Genomic DNA, 23,785 nt, shown 5'->3' with positions numbered 1-23,785 from the left:
CACCCCTCTCTCATATACCAGGTACCTCTCCACCCCATCCCTCCCTCTCCCCCCCTCCACCTAACTCACATACACTCTCTTCATTAGTCTTTCACCCTCCATCCTCTCCACATGGCCAAACCACCTCAGTGTATTCTTCCTAACGCTTCCTATCACATCCACATCCACATCACGACGCTCCTTTATATCCTCATTTGTCAGCCTGTCTCTCCATGTGACTCCACAGGCTCCACTTAAATAACTCATTTCCACTGCTCTCACTCTTGCCTTGTGTCCTTCCAACTACGTCCAAGCTTCATTTCCATACGTCAGAGTTGGTATCACAATACTGTCATGTAGTAACTTTTTCACTTCCAAGCTCACTTCCCCTCATTATTGACAAAACCCTACCCATTCTTCACAAACCAAAGGTGGCACTGTAAAAGGCTGTTTGCAGGGTGAAGAGTTGCCACATTCCAATGCCACTACTAGCATGGGGAAGGTTTCAGGAAGTAATTCCCTATTTTAATTACAAAACAAGCCAAATAACAGACTATAATAGATGAGACAAGTTCCCAGTCTTACCTTACCTTTCCATTGTCAGCCGCTCTGCCTCCGTGGTGCAAGTTCCTCTACTCCTCCTCTCATACATCTTCCACAACTCCACCGCCGTCCTCTCTCCATGTCCACTGTTATCACACATAATATGAGATAAATTCACTTGAAACAAAACACTCCTTCAAGTTTCCCGTCACTCCTATTCCCAGAGTTGCCAAACCTTCACAAATCTCGTTCAACTTGCTTACAATAATCGCTGGGATGTCGCTAAGCACAAATACTCCGGAAAACCACTGCACCTCGAGAAAAAGTACTAGTATCTGTCTAAAATATCAGTAAAACCTTGTATAAAATCATTAGATTATTAGGAAATTCCTCAAAATATCTTGTTACAAAAAGTTTTCAATTTACAAGACTCCTATGGGGCAAATTAGCACGAAATTAGCACTTTTCGCATGACATGGATTTATTTAACCACATATGGGTAAAGGACATAGCTGCAATATTCTAGTGAGTCTCCCTATGTGTTCGTAATATTCTAGATCCTTACAAACTTCTCCAACAATTATCTGGAATCTTTTTCGTGTTCAGCGACTGTATAACAGGTTTAGCAATGTAGATTTGGTAACTCTGGGCACAGTCAGATCGTCAGACATCAAAACATTGAAGAGTTGCCAATGAGGGTGCCAGTGTTATTAATTACGTCGTTAACAGGGTGCCATTAGTGCCAGAGGTGCCTTGGGGGACGCATCATGGGGTCCCAGGCGGTGATGGTTGTGGTGGTTATGTGTGTAGCAGGAGTGACGGGTCAGCTGGTGGTTAATGTTAAATCACAGGTCAGTGGTGATGTCACACCCACTGAATCATTTCGCCCTTCTCTTCAGCACCTTTTGGTGTTTTTATGTATTGTATGCATTATTTCAGGTGGTATTATGCTCCTCGCCTGACCAATATTAACCTCACTGAACCTTAACAAGATATTTAACAATGAACGGACCCATGTGGTAGAGTGTGAAGTTGCTGTTAATATTTAGAATTCCATGGCGAAGTTTGTGCATTAGCCTATACTGTAATTGACAGACAAAGGTTGTGGATTAAGCTTTACCAGTAGCCTGCCAGATTCAGGTTCAAATTTCCCTTTTCTGATGGTTTCCGTTTTTTTACCTCTTACCATACCTGTGATTTCTGCCATAATGCAGTTGATAGTTAATTTTAAGATGTGTTACCTACCAAGTGCTTATTAACATATTTTTGGTATTTATTGGCAATAAAAATTAAGTTAAATATCATTATGGAACATGAAGAGAGACAATTTTTTAATCCTATGCAGCTTACCCATCCTACCACACCCTGTCATTCTAACCCTGCCGTGCCAGACCCAACCTAGTTTTAAGACCCAAATTTGCAGCCAAGTTAACCTAAACAAACCAAAAGTAATTTAACTTCTTCCCCCCCCCCTCAAAAAAGCATAAAAAAAAAAAAACTGATTTATAATGAGAATGACCAACAAAAAGATGATTGGCTATGTGGACTTGCCTTCTTGTATGTCATTCGCCCATTGTTTCCAGGGTGGGGAGGTGTTTAAGGAAACAATCACAGCTAACATATCGGATGACTCAGTGCTGCTCGAGTTTCCGCAGAGTGACGGGACATACATCACACAGCTCATAGACTTCAAACAGGTAAAGCCATTAGAAGACTTGCGTATTGTTACAAGCCATATTGCTTGTCTTGGATTTCCTTTCTGTCAACAGTTTCAGGCAACCACTGGAAAGTAATTAGCTGGTTTTTTGCATCTGGTTTAGCTTCTAGTTCATAGGAAACATCAGGTTTACCATGGCCAGTCTCAATATAGGGATTTCTGAAGAGGGAGCATGGAATTATTTGATCTGATTTTTGTTTTGGCATACTGTATTCACCCACCAGATAGTGGCAGTTGAAAAAAAAAAAAAAAAAAAAAAAAAAAAAAAATCCCTGTATCCCAGTCATACCAAACTGTGGGATACTTCCAGGAACTTCAGATCTTCAAGGTGATTGTGCTGGGTGAGGAGGAGCTTGGCCAGAGTCAGTACCAGGTCATGTGCTTCGTCCTCCGCTTCTTCAAAAACAACTTTATCTCCTCGGATGCAATGTCAAAGCTCAGACAGGTTGGTATCTGTCATCGTATTCATCACCATCATCATCATCAGTGTGTTTTGCCTTTATCATTACAGTATCTCATCATCGCTATTGTCACCATCATCCTCATCTTCATCATCACTTACAGTCAGCATCTTTACTCTTATCATCTTTGTCATATTCATGGTAATTATCATCATTCTTGGTGCTAGAGAGGGATGCCTGGACAACAAACCTTATTGCCCTCCTCTTCCTCTCACCTCCTGAAAGGGGGATGGGGGGTTGCAGCACTGAAGTCACATTGCAAGACATGCTATCCCACCAAATCCTAAGTAACCCAACCTAATCCAGTCTCAGTTAACTCCTTTCCATCTTACCCCACTTTCCTTCTGTCAGAAAAACCCAGGTACAGTACGAGTTCCTGAAGAGGATCGTGGGACAGAGGAGGTGGAGCTTGATGTGAGTGTGGAAGTGTCGAGGGCCGGCCTGCTGTCTCCACACCTGCCACGCCTCTGCTCCCTCGCACAAACTTCCACATACGCAGCCGACCGAGACCTTAAGTTGTGGGCTACACAACGCAGAGGTAAGTGGTCTCTCTCTCTCTCCTTTTTCATTCCACTTCCCTGTTTTCTCTTGCTTTCTTTCTTTCATTCCTTTATTCCTCTCTTCTCTCTTTTGTTTCCACCTCACAGACCTCAGTGGTCATACTCTTTAGGCCAGTGGCTAGCAGTCTTTCTCATCACTCATCATTTCTTTCCTTTCTCCCTCCTTGTCTCTCCTCTTTCTTTTCTCTCCTTGGCAACACCACCACATATGCAGCAGACCATAATCTTGAGCCTTGGGTCATGCAGTGGAGAGACCTTTTTTTCCTCTCTTCATTTTCCAGCTTTACCCAGTAAAATAATAACTATTCATAGCAGTGATTAACCCCTAAGTATGACTAGGACCGTTTATTTTAACATACCGATAACATATTTGAGACTGGAAATGTATATAAGTTTTTGTTGAAGATCCTCAAGCATATTCTATGCCCAAAAAGGTTGCAGCCTACTTCCAGTTAAAAACAATATACACCCTTAGCACAAATATAGTCAGTGCTTTTACCAGGCAAACTTGATCACTCCCACGGCCTGAATACTAAGTCAGTTATGGTTGTGTGATATCCGATGAGCCTTTTATAAGGCAGGAATGAGTCTCCATGGTTGGTAGTCAAATAAACCGTCCAGTATAATTATGCATAGCTGAAAGGTATTGCAGTCTTTGTCAGAATATAAATGATTGCATTGTATGATCAGTTTGTCCCAGAACTGTGCATTAATTCTGTTCATGTTACAGAGCTTGATGGTGACTGGTCACTGGTGAGTGATGTTACACACCACCTGCCAACGCGTGGTGTGGGCCGCTGCAGTGATGCCACACGTACTGACCTCACCTCACCCTGTGTCTGTCACTATCAGGTAACTGTAGTGGATGGATTCCACACCATTACAGTGGATGAACAGCATCATCCAGCAACACTAATGCCTTTTCTTCCCATGTCTTTAATGTATGAGGCAGCCAGTACTCTCAGTCCTTTATGTACTGGGTATGCTGCTGGTCAGCTCTGGAAGTATCTTCATCAGTCTGTCTTTCCTACTGCCTATAAGCTCCAGTCTTTGAAATGTTATGTGTCCAGGTATCTTGAAATGAACTACCATATTCTTGAATTTGTTTTTTTTTGCTTATTCATTTCAATTTGGAGAGGACAAGTCAGGCAGGCTCTGTTTCTTGGATTCTTTTTCTGCATTAAAAGAAAAACCAATACTTAATATTCCTGTTATCTGTCCATCAGGTGTGCATCGCATGGTACCCATGTGGACTGAAGTACTGCAAGGGTCGGGATAACTCAGGTAAGGCCGTGTCATATCGTTGTGGGATCAGAACCTGCCGCAAGTGTCGCAACTTCTCTTACTTCGTGGCCCAGCAGCAACTCTGCTTATGGGATGAGTGAATGGTCCTCTGTTGTAGTCAGTTTGTTCTAATCAGACAGAACTGGGCCACACACAACATGAATTCCAAAACGTGGTTGCATGATATTCAGTGAACCTTTGTTAATAGGTACGAATGAGTCTCCACGGTTACTGGTTAAAACGACATTCCAGTATGACTACTTGCCAGTATGGATGTTTATTAGTTTCCATCTGTGGATCTGGTTCAGATAGACCTGGTAAGAGACAGGTTGAATATCTTTTGTCACTGTGATGTTTCTATCAGCTACCAAGTATTGTATACATTATCAGTTCCTGTGATGTGTATGGCTAGTCGATCAGAAACTTTTCTAGCTTAAACCTTATTATGGCTTAGCTGTGGTTTTTATATCGTATAACAGTGTACAGTACTTGTTATCAAGCTAAATAAGATGCCAGTTAAATCTTGAGCCAAGTTATCTTTATAGGTGAGCCAGATAATGTAGTACGTTGGTTCCCGTACCATATCCACCCATTGGGTGGCCAGTGTTTGGTGGCCATGTTAGGAGTATCATACTACATGGCACTGAAATTGGGTTGTACAAGGGGATATGAAAACTGGAATGATGCAACATGAGAAAGACCCAGTGGATATGTGGATTAAAGGTGGATGATTGGATATCCTCAGAACTAAAAAGATAACTGGAAGTGGAAAACATCAGAAAGGTAGAGACTGAGATGTTTCGGACATGTTCTAAGGATGAAGCAGAGGGCTGAGTGAGGAAGTGTAGTAGTATTAGGGCAGCAGGATGTTGATTGAGAGGTAGACCAAGAAAGAAGTGGTGTGTGCTGACCTCAGATCTTGAGGTATTATTAAGAGAGTTACCAAAGGACAGAGCTAGGAGGAGTGCTATACTTTAACTTGTTTGCCCCATTTCCTGTAGTAAGGAAATAGACATAAAATAGAAATTAATTCTAATGACCATTATATTTGATGTTCAAAAGTCAGTTTAATTTACTGACCCCAGGTTCATTATACACCTACCCTAGTTCATTAGATACAATGCAGTACCATCGGTGCTCATGTATTGTTTTAATTTTATGTGAGCTAAGCACAATACTGGACTGAATGGCTCAAGTCAAACCCTCACACTGTCAGTTAGACAGTTGGCCACATGTGCCAAACATACAGGATCTTTTTTGGTGGCTAAATGAGGATTTTGTTTGGTTAGCCCATAATTTGTTAAGCACCAATATTACGTATATCGAGGTGCTGTATATATGTATGTACGAGTATTGTTCCAGCTGGTTTGCATACACCTGACCATTGGTGGGCAGCTGTACTATACACATCCAAACCATGTTAACAACAGTTTACTGTACTATACAGCATATTGTTGTTGAATTTTCGGTAAAGTATTATTAGACTCTAAATTTTATTGCCATCACCTCAGGGTATTACTTAACTTTCAGGATAAAGTATGTGAAGAGTGGTAATGTCATTACCAGGAATATTCATTTGAACTTGGAATGAAACATTTGGGGGTAATACTGCAGTTTAAGTAAATGGAATTTCTAAAACTTTATTTATATATTTATTTTTTATGGAGGCTGATGAGGTGTGGAAATAAGGGATTGAGCTGGCTGGATGAATTTTGTGTGGAGTAGTGTATTACCAGGGTTTGGCATCCCTTTCTAACCTTACAGTCATCAGACTGACTGACTGTTGGATAGGTGAACGAGACTGTGTGTGGAATGAGTTTTTATCTATCAGATGGTGTCGGGATTCCTGGGGCTTTGATGAGCAGTGGGAGTTTGGCCCTTTCAGCTGAGCAAACTTTGGTTTGTTCATTTTCAGTTTTTTTTTTCTGACTGTGGATGCTACCTTACTCAACCTTCAGATGGTAATGTCTTTGTGATGGTTTTCTATGAGGTCCTCCTCAAGTTACAGAAAAATTGCTTTTTAAATTGTATTTGTTAGCAGTACAGCAGATTTATCAGTTCCCCTCAGTTTACTGTAGCAGTATCAGTACTTAAAGATGCCCCAACCATGAGACAAGTAATGTTACCTGAATTAATACACACTCATCTGACTCGCTATCAGCTGAATGGAATCCACTGGCCTTAGCTGGAACAGAATAATACAGCAGTCCAAACATGAGAATATAATGTATGGAGAATTAAACATCCACTGTACAAGCATTTTTATTGTTTATATATAAAGATCATAGGATTTGGAATGTGACAGGTTTGATGAAGTGGTTTAATACTAGGGAATGAAAATGATCTGACATTCTTTTCCACAGTATGAGGGATGCTTGAGCATCAAATTTGAAGAAAACAATGAAAATATGCACTGGGATACTTTGCCATAAATAATCCATAAATATTTGTAAGGTAGTTTTATAAGTTACACAATACAATTGTACTCTTGCTAGTGATCTAAAGTTTTCTTATACTGTAATATAAAACTATTATTATCCTCTCAACAGATAAACTGCATCTGTAATATATTGTCAATAGTAATTGTCAACGTTTAGGAAACAACCTTGAGATAATGTTGATTATAAGTTGTATTGTTTATAATTTTAAGCAGACTTTAGAGTGTTTGAAGAAACTAAACATTACTAAAAATAAATTTCATTCAACATTATTATATACAATTCATATATCTGTAAAATGTTAACATAATACCCAAAGACTGATATCTGCTGCCCATCCATGAATTTCTTGCGCTGGCATTGCATATACAAAGCATTCGGATATACATCAGCTCCTTCAGTCTGGTGATTCATTTAAAATTTTTCTTTCCTGCAGTCTGTACTTAATTTTATTCAGCTTGGAGAGCTCACTAGTCATACAGGAGTTAATGAAGGCTATATCTAGCCCCCTTATTTTGAAAAGCATCTCCTGACCTGATTAAATGCATGTGGGCATAGCAAGAATAAAACAGAAAATACCTCTATGTCATCAAGACTGAAGGGGTTAAGCCATAGTGCCTGGAGATGTCTTTCATTTTGTTCTTGTCATCTCAATATGATTCTATTCAGTTAAGGATAGACTTTGATCTGGTGGGGGTTTGATATAGCCATAAACCCCTTCAGGATGAGAGGCCTTCCCTGGGTTGATATTCTGAGAACAGCAAGAAAGGACATCACCCAGACTCGAGACAGGCAAGAGCACCATTTGTTTACATGTGGCGAGTGTTGCCAAAGGACATGCCGGCCTGGTTGGCACCTTTGTTGGAGCCATACTGCAGGCTGATGACTGAATCCCCAGCACGAAGCTGCTCCTCAGTAAACTGCCGCACATTCTTCTCAGCCTCCTTGGGTCCAATGGAAGGAACACCAAACTGGGAACCCTGTAATAAGCCATGGAATATTTGTGGAGATCAGGTTACCAAACCGTTTCTCTTTAAACTGGCTAAAAATTGCCATCTCTCCATCTAGAATGTTGGGTTGCAACAAAGTTTAGTTACAGAATATGACAAGTCACAAGTGTTATGTGGAAGATGCCATAAAATTATCTTCTGCCATACAGCTAGCCATCCCTGTGTGTGTGTGTGTGTGTATGCTGCACTCACTATGCAGGGATTATGAGAGTATGATTAAGGACAGACAGGAACACCAGTGACAGAAAAACAAAGCCAAGTGGATGGTTCCATATAATTTCCCACTTACTGCTTGATGTCTCTTTAGTGTCACTGCTTTATGTCTCCTTTACCTCTAGACAGCAGGCTATGCCCTTACAAAACATATCTGTAGTCTGTTTGGGGTCACAGGATTTTTAGTAAGCAAGTTGGGGTCAGGCAGGTGATCTGATTTAATACACATGATATTACAATTTACTCAAGCATACAGAGGGATGAGTATGTGAAATAAGCTCAAAAAGGAAAAATCTGAGCCAAGTTATGATAAAAGAATTACAGCATGCCTTATGCAAATACTGTACAGTGTGCTCACAGGTTACTCTGTTTTTGGTTAATCAAAGGATGCCATGCAAGTGGATACCTTGTATGTGGAGATCCAGTTAAAAAAAGGTGAACTGTAAACTAACCCCCAATCCTATTGCCAACTTGGCTACTAAAGAGTTTCCATGGCTCCAAATTGAGTAGAGGTATGATTCCTAAGGGCAAGACAACTATTGAGAGATACAGGCAAAGACATGAAAAGGACTAATTCCTGTCAAAGCTTGAGAGCATTGCCAATTAGTCCAATAAGCCATAACTAGCGTGATGTGCTACTTTTGATAATTTATATCACCTTTCTTTCTCTTCCCTTAGCCACTATTGGCCTTGCTCTTAATTTTTGCACAAAGTTTTGAAGTTTTTTCTAGATAGGTTTGAGCCTTCCTTGGATGCTAACCATGGTAGATAGATCAGGAAGAGTGGAAATTTCCTTCACAGTAGCTACTGTTCCTCTGTTTCTAGACTCACCCTTCTGGGTGGGTATGACTTGACAGATAGCCTAATACACATACAAGACTGAAAAAATCATTTATAATATGCATGTTACATGACCCTGGAATGCCTCTCATGGGGTAAGCCATATTCCTTGGGTTAACAAACAAAAACTGCCAGTTTGCTGAATACTGTATAGGGGAAGGGATCAGAGGACATCAGACCTCATCAACTTCTAACGTACCCATCTTAGAGCACACACTATACTGTACATTCACTTATTTCCACACTCTTCTTATGCTTGATTCATTCATCACATGAAGATAATGTGGCAGATTCTCTTCCATTATCCAAACATTGCAACATTTCCTTCTCTGAAACTAAGGACTGTAGCTTGCGCTTCTGGCCAGTGGATAACGCCATGATTGACCACAAAAGTTAATAGGGGCCGTGAAACAGGTCATGTTCAGGTAAAACCAATTACATGGTAGAGATACACAGTGCATCTTCGCACAGATTAAGTGTGGCTGTAGTCATTGCTCCACACGTGGTTCCAAAATCGGAGTAGAAGGATGGATGGAGGATTGTGGGAGCCTGAAGGCTGCCGTGACATCACAGCACAGGCAGTTTCAAAAATTCTGCAGCCTGGACCAATAACAAAGCTGGTTTGATCCAATTGGGGAGTGCACATGTAAAATGAAATTTTGCACAAAAGCGGTCTCAGGGTGCAGTTTCTTTGGCCATGCGAGGGAAATCTGTGCATGCTAATCCTACCTATCTTGCAGAAGCACTGTAAATGGATGTTAATTTGCTCTTAAGAATTTAACTCTGATGACAGTTTTCATTGTATTCTTGCTGCTACTGTACTGTACTTGCTGGTACAGAAACTCAAAATCATCTGATAAAAGTAAGGGTAATGAAAAAAAATAAAAAATAAATAACTAAATGCATAACTAGATTCAAAGGATTAACAAACAAACCTTCCAGTATGCATGATGTCCCTTTTCAACCCTTATTTCAGTTCAATACCAGCAGTATAGCATTTCTAACTGTACTGCAAAGGAACAATATCAAAACTCTTCTATCTACATGTGCTACCCACCTAAGTACCAAAATTTCCCACTTTTCTGGATTTTTGTCAACTATTTCATCTTGTCTGCTCTTCAGCTTCATCATCTAGCTAATATTCTCAAGTTGAGAATGGTTTGGTATGTTTCTCTGCCCACAGATAATTTTCACAATGAGGATGGGTTAAAGCAGAAAGTGATGGACATGCCATAAGTGCAAAGCACACAGTGCAGCAGCAGAGTCAGTCTAGTGTGTAAATGCTTGTCGAAAATTATTCTAATAATAATCATGCTGATCCTTATTCTCACCTAAAGATGGGATGATTATACTTACAGATGGATGATTATACTTACAGTCTATGAAAATAAAAGATGCCCAGTGAAATGGGCAATAAAATCACACTGAAGGCCCTGGAATCTTGGCTGAACCTTACATGCTTTTCCACATGAGCATATTTTTCTTTTTCGTTACTGATGCACTTCACACTTCAGATGGGCATTTCTATGGCAATCATGTCAATACAGTAAGGGCTGCAAAATCCATAATCATGCATTTCCCCCCTACATATGGTATTTCATCCAGCCGAGTGGATCCTCCATCAATTCCTCAGCCTCACGGCCTCAGTAACTCCTATACCTTGTTTTCTACACATTCATTTATTTTGTTCATCCATCTTTTTGGCTTATCATGCTTCCTTCCACTCTCAAACTCATTCAATTACACCCTTATCACCACCCTCTCTCCAACACAGTCTGAACATGCACTCTTCACCCTACACTCCAAATAGCTTTCCACATCTCCACCCATGCTTTAGGCACTGGGTGGGAATGGGTCACTTCCACAGTGACAAAGTAGTATTACAAAGCACTAAGAAGCGACTGCCTTTCATACAGAGTAAACCCACCTACCCGTCAGGCGTGTGCCAGTCAACCATTAAAATACATTTAGTACTGAGCAGAACTTTACCTCTGGTACCTCTTTCTATTATATTTCCAATTCCATTATATCTGACTACCTATGGTATTCTTTCTGGCCACTATGTATCCTCCATGATATTCCATGTTCTATCAGTAATCTGTGCTGCTGCTTCCCTACGTACAAACTATAGAATTAGATTTCTGGATATGAGCATTTTTGTAAGCATTTACCAACTTTTTTTGTGACTAATGAAAGTGCTATTAATGACTTTACTAGAAGCAACTGGTACTGCAATGATCTGTACACCACCACCAAAAACACCTATGCACAATGGATTTGACAATGAGCAGAATATAGTGTCATCTCCAATCAGAATGCCTGATTGTGGCGTATTTATGAACCAATTAAGTATAAGCAGGGAAGCAACTACACCCTGTCCAGTACTATTCTTTCTGCCACAACTTACCTTCCTGCCTAGTGACTGGATGCAGATGACGACAGAGTTGAGATTCTGTCTCTCCCAAAGGTCGACTGTCTGGAATGTCTCCTGGGACGGCACTCCAGCCTTCTTGGCGCCCTCCACAAAGTTGTTGATGTTCTCCATACACTTGAATGCCATGGTCGACTTTGTGATCTTCTTGATTTGGCCGGGTAGAAGCTTGTTGATCACCCTGCAGAAAAAAATGGTTACACTGAGTCCAGAGGTGTATTTACAATGGACTCTCCCAATGCTCATATATGTATCTAGTCAAATAACAACAAACAGAACTACATTTGCCACTCCTGTATTCTAAACTGTATCAACACCTAATTTCTCTACAAGTACAGAACTCAGTTTTGATACTAAACATTTTTAAGGTGCTATTTTATTAACTCTTCTTTTTTAGATCCATTCATAATCCTGATTTTTTTTTTCCCACCTATGGATATGTGAGGCAGATTCTAAAACCACGAGAAGAGACAGTACAAACTTGATAGCTAACTATCAACAGCATGCCACTACATTCTGCAGTACATTTGGTATTTGATTCCCTTACACAGTAATGTCTACATTGCTCTTGCTACGGTAAGATTATTTTATTCAATTTATCACGGCCCACTAAGCCCAAAGAATACTTTAATTTTTGCCATCGCCAAATGAATACTGTTCAGCACACACTAGACTTTTCAAACTGGAGGGATTATGTATAGCCTTACTAAACCCCTTCAATATGTGGTCTTTCTCATGCTAAATAAAATAGTCTGGCAGATGCAAGAATAATCTGTAAAGGACGTTACCAAGATGGAGGGGGTTACTGGAGAGTTATCATGAATACATGGTGCTGGAGAGACAGACCTTCCCGCAGTGCATGTATATAACCAGACAGAAGGTGGATCACGGTGGACTGCATAAGGGCAATTTTAGTCTCCAGTCCACAGCGTTCAAGTCGCCTGGGACCACAGCAACAAAAAAAAAACAGCAGCAGCAGCAGCAGCAAAAACATGTTAATAGAGAACAATTACCGAAAGAAAAATGAACACTCACTCGCAAAGAAGGCTTCCATCCTTGAGCACCTCGTAGAAGTTGTCAGCTCCGCCACTTTGGTCGATGTCCTGACCGGTGACAGCAGCAATCCACTGAAGACACTCAGCCGCCTGTTCCTCATTGTATTTGGCATCCACCTGACGAGTAAATCACGTTAACACACCCCTTGCATTTCCCATATCTATCTACAGTCAGACCCCCTAATTCCGTAAGGGGTGGCCACAAACAAATCCCCTCCATGTCCCCTGCCATTTCAATGCCCTCCCCCCAGTTTACACCTCTCTATTCCATCCCTCCATCTACAAACTTAATGTGTTGTTTATCTTCCGACATGTCCATGCTTTGCGCCAAGAATATATAAATATCTTGCAGAAATAACAGGTAAGGAAAAGGTGCCATACATGGTTTTTCATCCGAGAAAGCTCGTTAACCCTTTTCAGCTCAGAGTAGAAAGAGCCACCGTTGCAACGCCAGGCTCATCTGGACGTGAGCCTGGTGGACCGCTAGAAACTGCCCACTTCAACCGGGCATTTATTTATATTTCTGAGGGGAGGGGGTTAGGCTGAAGGCTTGTCTGTTGTGATGGTGTGGTGAATGAGTGTGATCATCTGACCCCGATAAGGCAATTGTGATGTTTATCATACGTGAATCATAGGCTGCCTCCATGAGTGCCTGGTATTGAAGGCTTCGTCTGCACTCTCTCTCTCAGTTGTCATTTGTACGTTATATCGTACTGATGTGCGCATAAATTATGATAATGGGGTTCAAATTACTAAATGGCTTCTTATGAGTTGTGTATGCACACCATCATATTAGAAAATTGTGAAAAATAAATCGCTAGGAAAGAAATGTTACGGAATCTCTAAAATCACTTACAGTACAATACGACCTCTCTCTCTCTCTCTCTCTCTCTCTCCCGGAACTACCCAAATAGGTGAGAATCTGAGCCTGATGACTGCACCTAGCATGTAAAAGTCCATTCTACCTATGGTGTATTGGCTGTAAGGGAAAGTGAGGAGGGGAGAGGAAAGGCGAGTGGGGAAGGGGGAGTGGGAGGATGAAAGGAGAGTAGGGGGAAGGGGGAGTGGGAGGTTGAAAGGAGAGTAGGGGGAAGGGGGTGTGGGAGGATGAAAGGACAGTGGGGGAGGAGGAGGGAGTGAGTTGGGGAAGGGGTAGTGAGGGGAGGAAGACCATAAAGAATGAAGAGCGAGGGAAGCAAAGAAGAGGAAGGAAGAGGGAGAGGGGAGGTAGGAAGGTGGAGTGAGAGGAGGGGAGGGATAAAGAAGGGAAAAGGAGGAAGGAAAAGGACGAGGGGAGGTAGGAAGAGGGAGTGAGAGGAGGGGAGGGATGAAGAAGGGAAGAGTGAGGGGTATGGAAGAGAGTATAACCCCTTTCAGTTCATTTGATGGCCAGGTGTGGCTAGATGGGAAGGCCTTAGGAACCTTAGTAACCAAGGAGATTCATTCCTACCTCATAACTGCGGCTCAACTGAATTTCATGAAACTACTACTTGTTACTGAGGTTGTGTCACAGGTTCAGATCCGCCGGGTAATAAAATGAAGAGAATATAGTGTGTGTGTGTGTGTGTGTGTGTGTGTGTGTGTGTGTGTGTGTGTGTGTGTGTGTGAGAGAGAGAGAGAGAGAGAGAGAGAGACGGCGTTAGAGAAAAAAAAAACAAATGTACGGGGGGAGTGATATGGTGTTGCCGGCCGGTGTGTTGAGTTAGCGGTGACGTCATGCTATAGCCATGCTGCCCTTGACCACCCCTGTCTCTCTCTCTCTCTCTCTCTCTCTCTCTCTCTCTCTCATAAAGTTAATCAATTCACTTAAAGACAATTCCCAAACTGAAGGAAAGCATTTAACAGCAGCAACAACAGCAATACCACGCCATCATATAGGATGCAACTCGTTCATTCATATAAAGGTCGGTATGCATAACAAAACGCACCTTTGCACTAGAGACTACACACTTTCCAATCCCTTCACCAACGAGGGGCCCAAACAAAACCGCCTGGCAGTAACAAGAACGACTTATCATGGGGAAAAGAATAAGAAAACAGAGCCATCCTTGCACTCCACCTGCTATGTTTTGCACCGATACCTTCTCAGCTAAACATCATCTTCTCCCCCTCTTCCGTATCCTCATCCCTCCCCACCCACACGTCAGAATCTTCCCCACTGTTAAGAAAGTCAAGATAAAATTCACTGATAGAGGTTAGGAATCAAAGAAGCAAAAGATCTCCATTCGTCGACCTCTCCTTCACCTTCAATGCCCTTCCCTTCCCTGCCTCCCCCTTTCCCCTCCCCTCTCCACCATCATTCCATTCCTCCCTCCCTCCCATCCCTCTCCCCCGCCCCCTCCACCTTACTCAGCCTCTCCCTTATCTGTCTGTCCATCTCTCCAATCCCATCTCTATCTTCGTTACTAAATCTTTACTATCACCTTCTCCCCGCCCCCCCCCTCTCAACCTCCCTACCTGTGACCCCCGCGCTATCTCTCGAATCCTATCCCCCTCCGTCTCTCTCCCTCTTCTCCCCTCCCCTCCCTTTCTTGCACCTGCTTGTCTCTTCTTTCTTTCCCTCCCTCCCGTCTCTCCCTACCACTCCTTTAAGCGCTCCACCCGTCTACATTACCAGGTACTTCTGCAATTTCATCCTTACCTTTCTCTCTCAACCTCATCCCCTTTCCCTCCACCTCATCAACATCCCTCCTTCCTTCCTTCCTCCCCTCCTCACAATTCATTACCTTTCCCTCACTCCATTCCCTCCACTTACCTACCCCCTCCCTCCCTTCATCCTTTCTTACCAACCTCACGTCTCTTCTCAAAACACTCAACTCCTTCCCTTTCTCACCTCTCGTCATTCCCCCACCCCAACTCTCCCCTCCTTCCTTTCCTCCCTCTCTCTCTCCTTCCTTCCTTTCTTTCCTCCTTTTCTACCACTACCCCCCTCTTCCTCCTCTACCACCATCCATTTCTTCCCTCTCACAACCATATGTTGAAATTGTATTCACTGCGTCGCGCCTGTTTTTCTTTCTTTTTCCTGCCGGTTATATGTCGGAGGGATTGGTGGGTGTCTCCTTTCTCTCCAGCGTAACAAGCCTGGTTCCCACGTAATTACAGGGTTCTTAGTAGTAAAGGCCTTTCTTTGGTTATTGCAGGGGTGGCGAGATAAAAGGAAGATATGGTGAAACGGAAGGCAGTGGTGGCTGAAAGTGGTATGGTTTTGTCTTTTCACCTCCCCCTGTATCAATACCCCCCACAAAAACACACTAGTCCACACACACACACACACACACAAACACACAACATACACAAACATTAGCACAGTAACGCTACGGAGTGATAAGCAGAAACAGCAACTCGGCGCCAGACTCATCCTTCATTCAAACCGGTTCCATCTCGCCCACTGCTTATCTTACCCACCCACACACCTACACCACCGCTACAGTACAACCACCACCATCACCACTATACTAAAACCACCACCATCGCCATTACACTACAACCACCACCATCACTACTACCAAACACCCACTGCCATCAAATAACCACAACACCATCACCACTACAACCACACCCACCACCTGCGTGTGTGTGTGTGTACGGCTGCTGCCAAGACGCCGCGCCGACTCCTTACACACACCACGTACGCACATAATTATACACTGAAAAGTACCCCCCTTCTCTCTCTCTCTCTCTCTGACAATTATGAACAACCCCACATAGTAATATACAAAAAAAAGTTACATCTATATCTTAATTCCACTTCGATAAATCCCTGAATGGCCGAACAAAATCGCCTCACGGTAACAAGAATACACCGAAATAAAAAGCCATCGAAGCAACCATCTTAGTACTACCACAGTCATTCTGGTCACTCTACCACATCCTATTCTACATCATTTTACCTCATCATTCTACCACATCATCATTTTACCACAATGTCATTCATCTGGATTCAACACCAGAGATTAAGTTCAGACAGCACTATGAAAAAAAAGTGGAAGGGCGCTTAGTATGAATTATGTCGCAGCAGCAAATAAAAAGAAAAAAATTATGTCCAGCTGAAAGAATTAACATCAAGAATGGTCAAGTTCCATAATATAAATATATGAATGAATAATGAAATAAAAATCCTTTCTCATTTTCTTTTACGGCACTATGGAGGGGGTAAATGCGATGAGAACTCCACGCTGGTAGTAAAACGTGTACCCTTCCGTGAGTGACTGCCTGACTGCCACACCGTTCACCAATCATTGCAAGGAGCATTTTCTGACGCTTTGCAATGTAGTCCTGCACTTTAAAATAATCCTATGAAGACTTACGTTTCCCAAAATTTATAAACCACAGCAAAAATTTATACACCACTGATAATAATAATAGTATATAAAGTTTGCGAGGTAATGAGTCGGATGTGACAAAAACATAACACCAACCTGCATGCTTTTACCTTAATAACACCAACACCCACATCACCACCACCTACACCACCCACCCACACCACACACACCCTACTGACCTACATGACCGTATGAATGACAATTATAATATATGCTCCTATAATATTTCCGGATAACACACGTACAGACCGACAAATACTGATAGACAGATGGACAGACAAATGGACAGACAGATAGATGGATCGATGGATAGTCACCTTAACGTCTCACTACAATGACATCCTCTTTAAATGCTTCCTAGCCCCATCCTACTTATATTCAGCTGGAGAGAGAACTGGAGAACTTATACACAGCATCACTAATCCCTCCACCACTAGAACAGTCTAAGCTTCATAAAAAAAAAATCTTCTGGAGGTGACGAAAAAAATACTGAATCCCTCATTGAAGTCAAGATATTAAAATTCATCTTAACCCCTTCAATCCAGGACCCATTTCATTTTTGCTATCTTCAGACGATTTTATTCAGCTTTTGTGAAGGAGTAAATGGAGGTAGATTTTTAAGTCGCTGTCAATCGTCTCTGTAGCTGAAAATAATCATCCAGTGGTACCGTAAATAAATATATAACAATAAAGTCAAGCTGAAAGGTCAAATGTGTCGCTTGATTAAAGGGGATTAGCATGAGGGTGAAGCAAGCCAGTGCCACAGCAGTGATGGTGGTGGTGTGGGAGAATCTACCCCTCCCCCCACCCTCACATCACTCCCTCCCCCACCATCCACCCCGTCATTTTTAAAGACATCGTACTGAAGGGGATAATATTTTCTTCAACAAGGTAATACGAGCAAAAAACCAGTGCAGTGTTGGTGGTGAGGGAGAACTTACCCCCTCACCCCTCCCCTCCCTCCCCTTCACCCCACCCTACCGTAATACCTAACCTGGGAGAAATATAATCTGAAGACAGCACGACATTAAGCTGGCATACAAGGGAAGATATGAACATTAATTATAACCGGTAAAAGCTAAAAAAAAATATGTTGCAGTGATGGAGATAACTTACCTCCCTCCTTCCCTCCATCCCCCTCTCCCTCCCTCCCTCCAACCTCCCCCCCCCCGCCAGCGAACACCTGTGAGCACAAATTCACCTGGTTCATGGATTGAGCACACATACATACCGGTAAGCACAGCCGCGTTCATAAGTTAGAATACACACCTGTTCCTGCTACCTGCTGTAATGCTGTATGCTGGTGGGGCGTTGAACTAATTCGCCTAAAGCCAGGTGCAACGATATCAGTGTACCAGGCAGGAGTGGAACAGGCCTACATCCTACCACCACTGAACATTACTAGGAATATCACGGGTTTATACGTATCCCTACTTTTGAGTGCGGCTGTACGACACACACACACACACACACACACACACACACACACACACACACACACACACACACACACACACACACACACACACACACTTTCTTCCTTCGTGTGTGGAGAGAGAGAGAGAGAGAGAGAGAGAAATCAGCTAGTATAACAGGTGAGCAGTAACTGGCTTTCATACCCTTCCCTTTGCAGCAATGGTCCTTTACTTCCTCCTCCATATCTCATGAAGTGAACAAATGAACCAACTAAATACATCATCGTCATCATTCTCATCACCATCAGAGCCATTATCATCAGTCATCCTATCACAATCATCAGCATCATTAACACCATCACCACCACTACCATCATCATCAGAGCATCATCGTCCTAACCCTAGCTCCCATAAATAAATGACTGTAAAACCAAATTAACTACAAAATCAGTTACCTGTTGACCAAAGCACCTCCCTAGTCCAGCAGCCACCTAAGATGTTCCCTATTTAATGCCAGCGATATCTTTCTTCGGGCCAGTCATCGTGTCATTAGTGTATATCACGTGCTAGTCTCACCCTCTCACTGACGGATTTCTCTCAGTAACAAACTAGTCTGGTGTTGGTGGAAAGCACGCTGTTAATGTGTCCCATCCACGCCTGAGAAAATGTGGCTGATTACCTAGCTGAAAAAATATATGGCGATAACCTAGATAAAGGTGAAAGTTATCGTACCATGCCACACCTCAAAAAATACATAAATAAATAAATAATCAAATCTATATTATACTAGCCTACTTATAACATGCACTTGCGCGGCAGTTAACATGTAAATCTGAATATCGAGTCTGAATTAGTTTTTGTCAAGAGAAATATAGTTCTTAAATTCTACTATAAGGTAAAGTTTTAACCCCCCTCTGTTCTACATTATTACTTATATTTATTTTCGTTTTCCCGCACGAGGTTTAGTAACTGAATCAAAGTCTAGAATAAATTACAAAGCTGATTCATGGCGGGAAATGAATTAGGGATGCAAGTGTGTGTGCGTAGGATTCGAGATGCGTGTATGTGTGTGTGTGTAGGGTTCGAGATGAGTGTGTGTGTGTGTGTGTGTATAGGGTTTGAGATTTTGTGTGTGTGTGTGTGTGTGTGTGTGTGTGTGTGTGTGTGTGTGTGTGTGTGTGTGTGTGTGTGTTTGTGTGTAGGGTTCGAGATGCGATTGTGTTTGTGTGTAGGGTTCGAGATTGTGTGTGTGTGTGTGTGTGTGTGTGTGTGTGTGTGTGTGTGTGTGTGTGTGTGTGTGTGTGTGTGTGTGTGTGTTTCAGAGATGCGAGTGTGTGTGTAGGGTTAGAGACGCGAGTGTGTGTGTGGTTAATCCAGGGAATGAGTTGGTTGTGCACGTAGGAGTGGTTCAATATGCATGACATCACCACCAATAACAGCATCAGCACCGGAAGTTGACAATTACTGTTGCTCACACCACATGGCTCATCCCTCACCCCCACACCCCAGTTACCACCACAATCACCAACTATCCTTCCCCTGTCAGTTACAACACTCCTTAGTTTGAATTTTTAGCATTGGAGCTCTACATGACAAATAATTTCATTCTTATCTTTTTCCAACTTCAAAATCAATAGCAAGACTCATACCCCGGAGATGTTACACTTCTTCCTGCACGTCATTCGCCAGACATATTCAGCTTAGAAAACTATCACACAGTTAGTAAAATAGCGCATGCGTGTAGCTAGCGTCCCCTGTGGTTTGTGGGATTAACTGGTGAACCAAACTGTGTAGAAGCAGCAAGAATATTAAAAGGAGTTATGTTACAGAAGGGATTGAGGGCATCAGTACCACGATACAAGATTACGACAAACGTTTTTAATCTTTCATCTCCCCTCACAGCTTTCCACACCTTTCCCTCCGCAGCAATGTGACTCTCATCTACAGCTAGTACAATGGACACATGAATTCTCTGACTTCCCCTTTACGGCGGGCAGGTAGCAACAGTCTACACACACAAATCACCCTCACTTTTTTACTTAAATCATGGAGTTAACTGGTATTCCCATTATTTCAAGTTAAACACCTGGCCTCCTCTGGATTAATCAGTCTTTCCCCTTGCCTATGACCTTCAGCCTTCAGAATTTAAACTGGGCGTGTCTGGACACCTCAAAATGAACTAACCTCTCTGTCGTTCTTCCAGCAACTTTAATACAATTACTTTACTACTACTACTACTACTACTATTACTACTACTATTTCTAACTCTGCAGCCGCATCATGGTGAAGAGATTCATGGTCTAACCTCTCCAATTCGAAGCCTCATCAAAGCTGAATAATGTATCCGAGAGAGAGAGAGAGAGAGAGAGAGAGAGAGAGAAACACTAGATGGGATAATTTTGCAAGTCACTTTCAGCCTGTTTCCTTCTCCCTACTTTTTTATTCTTGTTATTTGGTAAGTTTTTTTTATTATTCTTGTTATTTAGTAAGTTTTTTTTTTATTCTTGCTATTTAGTAACTATTCTTGCTATCTCCAAACGATTTTATCTAAACCACATCTTGAATAACAAAAACGCACCCTGTCAATCTTTATCTGTTAACGTTATTACTGATGCTGATAACATCCTGCCTAATCAGCAAGTAACATGTCAGCAACGTCAGCACGCGATAAAATAGCCAAGATAAGGTAGGCTATGTGTCAAACTCGCTCTTACGTAGGCTATTATCTATGTGCTAACTGGAGAGATTCCGGCAGCTTATTCAATCTTCCATTCGTCACTATCACAATAAAAACTATCATTGTATATTATGGGGAAGTTGCGGGTATTGTGAAAAAAAAAGATGAAAGATTATACGTCATTAATAATTCAAAATACTGAAACTACTAAAATACATTAATACAAAATTTAGTCATGTCACAGAATTTAGAGTACAAATGATTTACTGAAGAGAAATTGACATACCAAACTGAAACACGTACTGAAAATACCAAATTACATATAATTCACCCTGAGACCAAGTTCGAATAGTAAATTTTCGAAACAACCGAGAAATTAGGCCAAGCATGTCTCCAAATCTCGACCCCTGTTCTTCTAATCCACATCTTACAGTGAATCACCCTTCTGCTCTGGTCCCTAATCGATCCACGCACACGAAGCCTCCACCAAACCACCCCTCACACCTACACCCACGAATTCGTAGGATTTGTTGTCGTAGCCTCACCTTCGACTGGGCCTCAGCAGCGATTCCAGATTTGACGGCACGGTTAGACATGGTGGTGGTGGGATTGAAGGAGCGGAGACGTACACTCACACTGATGGTCCGGTGGCAACTGATGGCTGAGCTGCGCGGACCCGCCTTTTTACCCCCAAACCTCCCCCCTCCCCCCCCGTTCAAAATCATCTCCCCCCTCCCTCCTTTGCAGTATCCCCCACCTTGATTCCCCCTCCACCGCTTCTGTTCCCTCCTGAGCCTTGCCCTTCACTGCCATGTTTAGTTTTATTTGCTTGGTGAATCTAGAGCTAAACAGACTGCGTGTAACTCTATGTTTGAATTTACTTCGGCACATACGAATGCAATTTTTCAACGTCAACTCTGCAACCTCCCACTTTCATTCCCCCCCCCTTTCCTTCCTACCGCCCCCCTATCTCCTCACCCGCCCTTTACTTTTTTTTTTCGTTTTTAAGTGCGAATATGGAGCAAAAAACAACTACGTACGATCAATGAATGGAAGTTTTTGCGTACTAAATGGCAGTTTTCCTTCTCTTACCTTCCTGCTGCCTCTCTTCCGTCTATAATTTTCTTATTCCCTCCATACATGTTTTCTCCTTATTTATTTATTTATTTTTCTTCGTTCTCGAAGGCAAATAATATATAACAAAAACGAGTTCGAGTGTCGCAAGGCTATTTTTATTCATTCACGAATGAGGTTTTGTTTATTTATTTAATGGACCCTCCACTTGACCTCTTCTCCCCTCCCTCCTTCCCTCTTACCCCTACCACTCTTCCTCCTCCTATGCCCTTCACTTTAACATCTTTTTTTCTCTAATGCCTGTGACTGGAAATGAAAAAAAAACGAGAGCGAAATATGGAAGGAACTTTTTTTTTCCCCCTCGACTGCACCTGTTTATCGTCCTGCTGCTATTTCGGTTTTTGTTCATTTCCAATTTTATTCATCCTTTAATCTTTACTGAACTGGAATGGAGATTGTTATTATTATTATTATTATATTATTATTATTATTATTATTATTATTATTTGTATATTAGTTCTTTCACTTTAAATTTGGAGATTTTCGTCCTTTTCCAGCATATTTCCCTTAACTGGTAGAGCATATCATAGCACTTCTTCGTGACTAGCACCATATTCTAGTGTTAATTTTGCAATGACTCAACATTCAAGATGGCGTCATGGTAGTTTTACCCTAATTAAAAGATGAACAGTAAAAATAACTCTGGAAATGCTAACGAGAGAGAGAGAGAGAGAGAGAGAGAGAGAGAGAGAGAGAGAGAGAGAGTTTATCAGTGCCCTTCCTGTTTTAATCTATTATAAGCTACATATCACAAACGTTTGACCTCTCTCTCTCTCTCTCTCTCTCACTCAGTCTCAAACACCCAGCATACCCGTGTGTGAAGAGTTGGGTGGCGGTGGGTCACTTCCTCAGTCATAAAACTGTTTCTTTACCCAATGGATCAGTTGCCTTTATGAACTCGAAAAACGTGGCTTGAACGTGTATAGCTGACCTGTACGCTACCATACATATTACTAATACTACCACGACTACTATTTACACACACACACACACACACACACACACACACACAGGAACCCAGGCATCAATTCTAAATATTCAACTAATCTCTCCCCCTCAGATAACACCCACACCCCACACCGGCCACTTCATGTACACTTTCTAGGGCAAAGCAACACCATTCTCTCTACCCTAAAATAAATCGCTCGTTATATTTTGCTGCGTTTCGTGTAGGATTTAGTTTTATTTTATTTATTTACTTATTTATTTAATGTTCCATTTTTATTTGTTATTTACTAATTACGAATATACACTCAAGTACACAATATATGGGGTGCATGTTCTTGATTACGCTCTCTCTCTCTCTCTCTCTCTCTCTCTCGTTATCTTTTCTTATCAATAAACCTATCTCCATGTTTCCTGTCATTTTCACATGACATCTGAGAGAGAGAGAGAGAGAGAGAGAGAGAGAGAGAGAGAGAGAGAGAGAGAGAGAGAGAGAGAAAAGAGAGAGAGTGGATAACAAGCAACCCTAATTACTCCATCCTAATTATTTACACGGACTGCACTCCTATCTAATTAGCTCTCATATCTAATCCATGTGACACTTCTCTCCTTCACCGCCCCATCAAGAGCGTAGGGACCCTGGGCAAGGCTAATTAGTACAGGCAATCAGAGAGAGTGATTAGCCGGTTACCCTCCCGTGACTGGTTAATACAAAAATCCAACCATCCCTCTCTCTCTCTCTCTCTCTCACACACACACAC

General features: G+C 42.0%; 2 protein-coding genes across 2 annotated transcripts; one reads left to right on the top strand and one right to left on the bottom strand.

Moving 5' to 3' along the window:
* The first annotated feature begins 1,190 nt into the window (after positions 1-1,190).
* oaf (BRICHOS-like domain-containing protein out at first) lies at positions 1,191-5,418 on the top strand. Its single transcript, XM_080277644.1, has 6 exons — positions 1,191-1,373; positions 2,106-2,219; positions 2,550-2,684; positions 3,052-3,238; positions 3,991-4,112; positions 4,487-5,418. Exons 1-6 carry the CDS (start codon positions 1,290-1,292, stop codon positions 4,643-4,645), a joined length of 801 nt encoding a protein of 266 aa, XP_080133770.1. The 5' UTR covers positions 1,191-1,289; the 3' UTR covers positions 4,646-5,418.
* Positions 5,419-6,793: 1,375 nt separating this feature from the next.
* On the bottom strand, positions 6,794-21,589 carry Chd64 (transgelin calponin-3). The gene is made up of 4 exons (XM_080277918.1): positions 21,491-21,589; positions 12,512-12,648; positions 11,453-11,657; positions 6,794-7,962 (listed from the first exon to the last, which is right to left on the bottom strand). The coding sequence occupies exons 1-4, from the start codon at positions 21,539-21,541 to the stop codon at positions 7,792-7,794; spliced, it is 564 nt and encodes a 187-aa protein (XP_080134044.1). The 5' UTR covers positions 21,542-21,589; the 3' UTR covers positions 6,794-7,791.
* Positions 21,590-23,785: the final 2,196 nt, after the last annotated feature.

Source organism: Coenobita brevimanus, chromosome 71, assembly GCF_032717465.1.
Source record: "Coenobita brevimanus isolate Jiangsu-jjx chromosome 71, ASM3271746v2, whole genome shotgun sequence".
Taxonomy (NCBI): Eukaryota; Metazoa; Arthropoda; class Malacostraca; order Decapoda; family Coenobitidae; genus Coenobita; species Coenobita brevimanus.
This window is presented reverse-complemented; position numbering and strand designations above follow the sequence as displayed.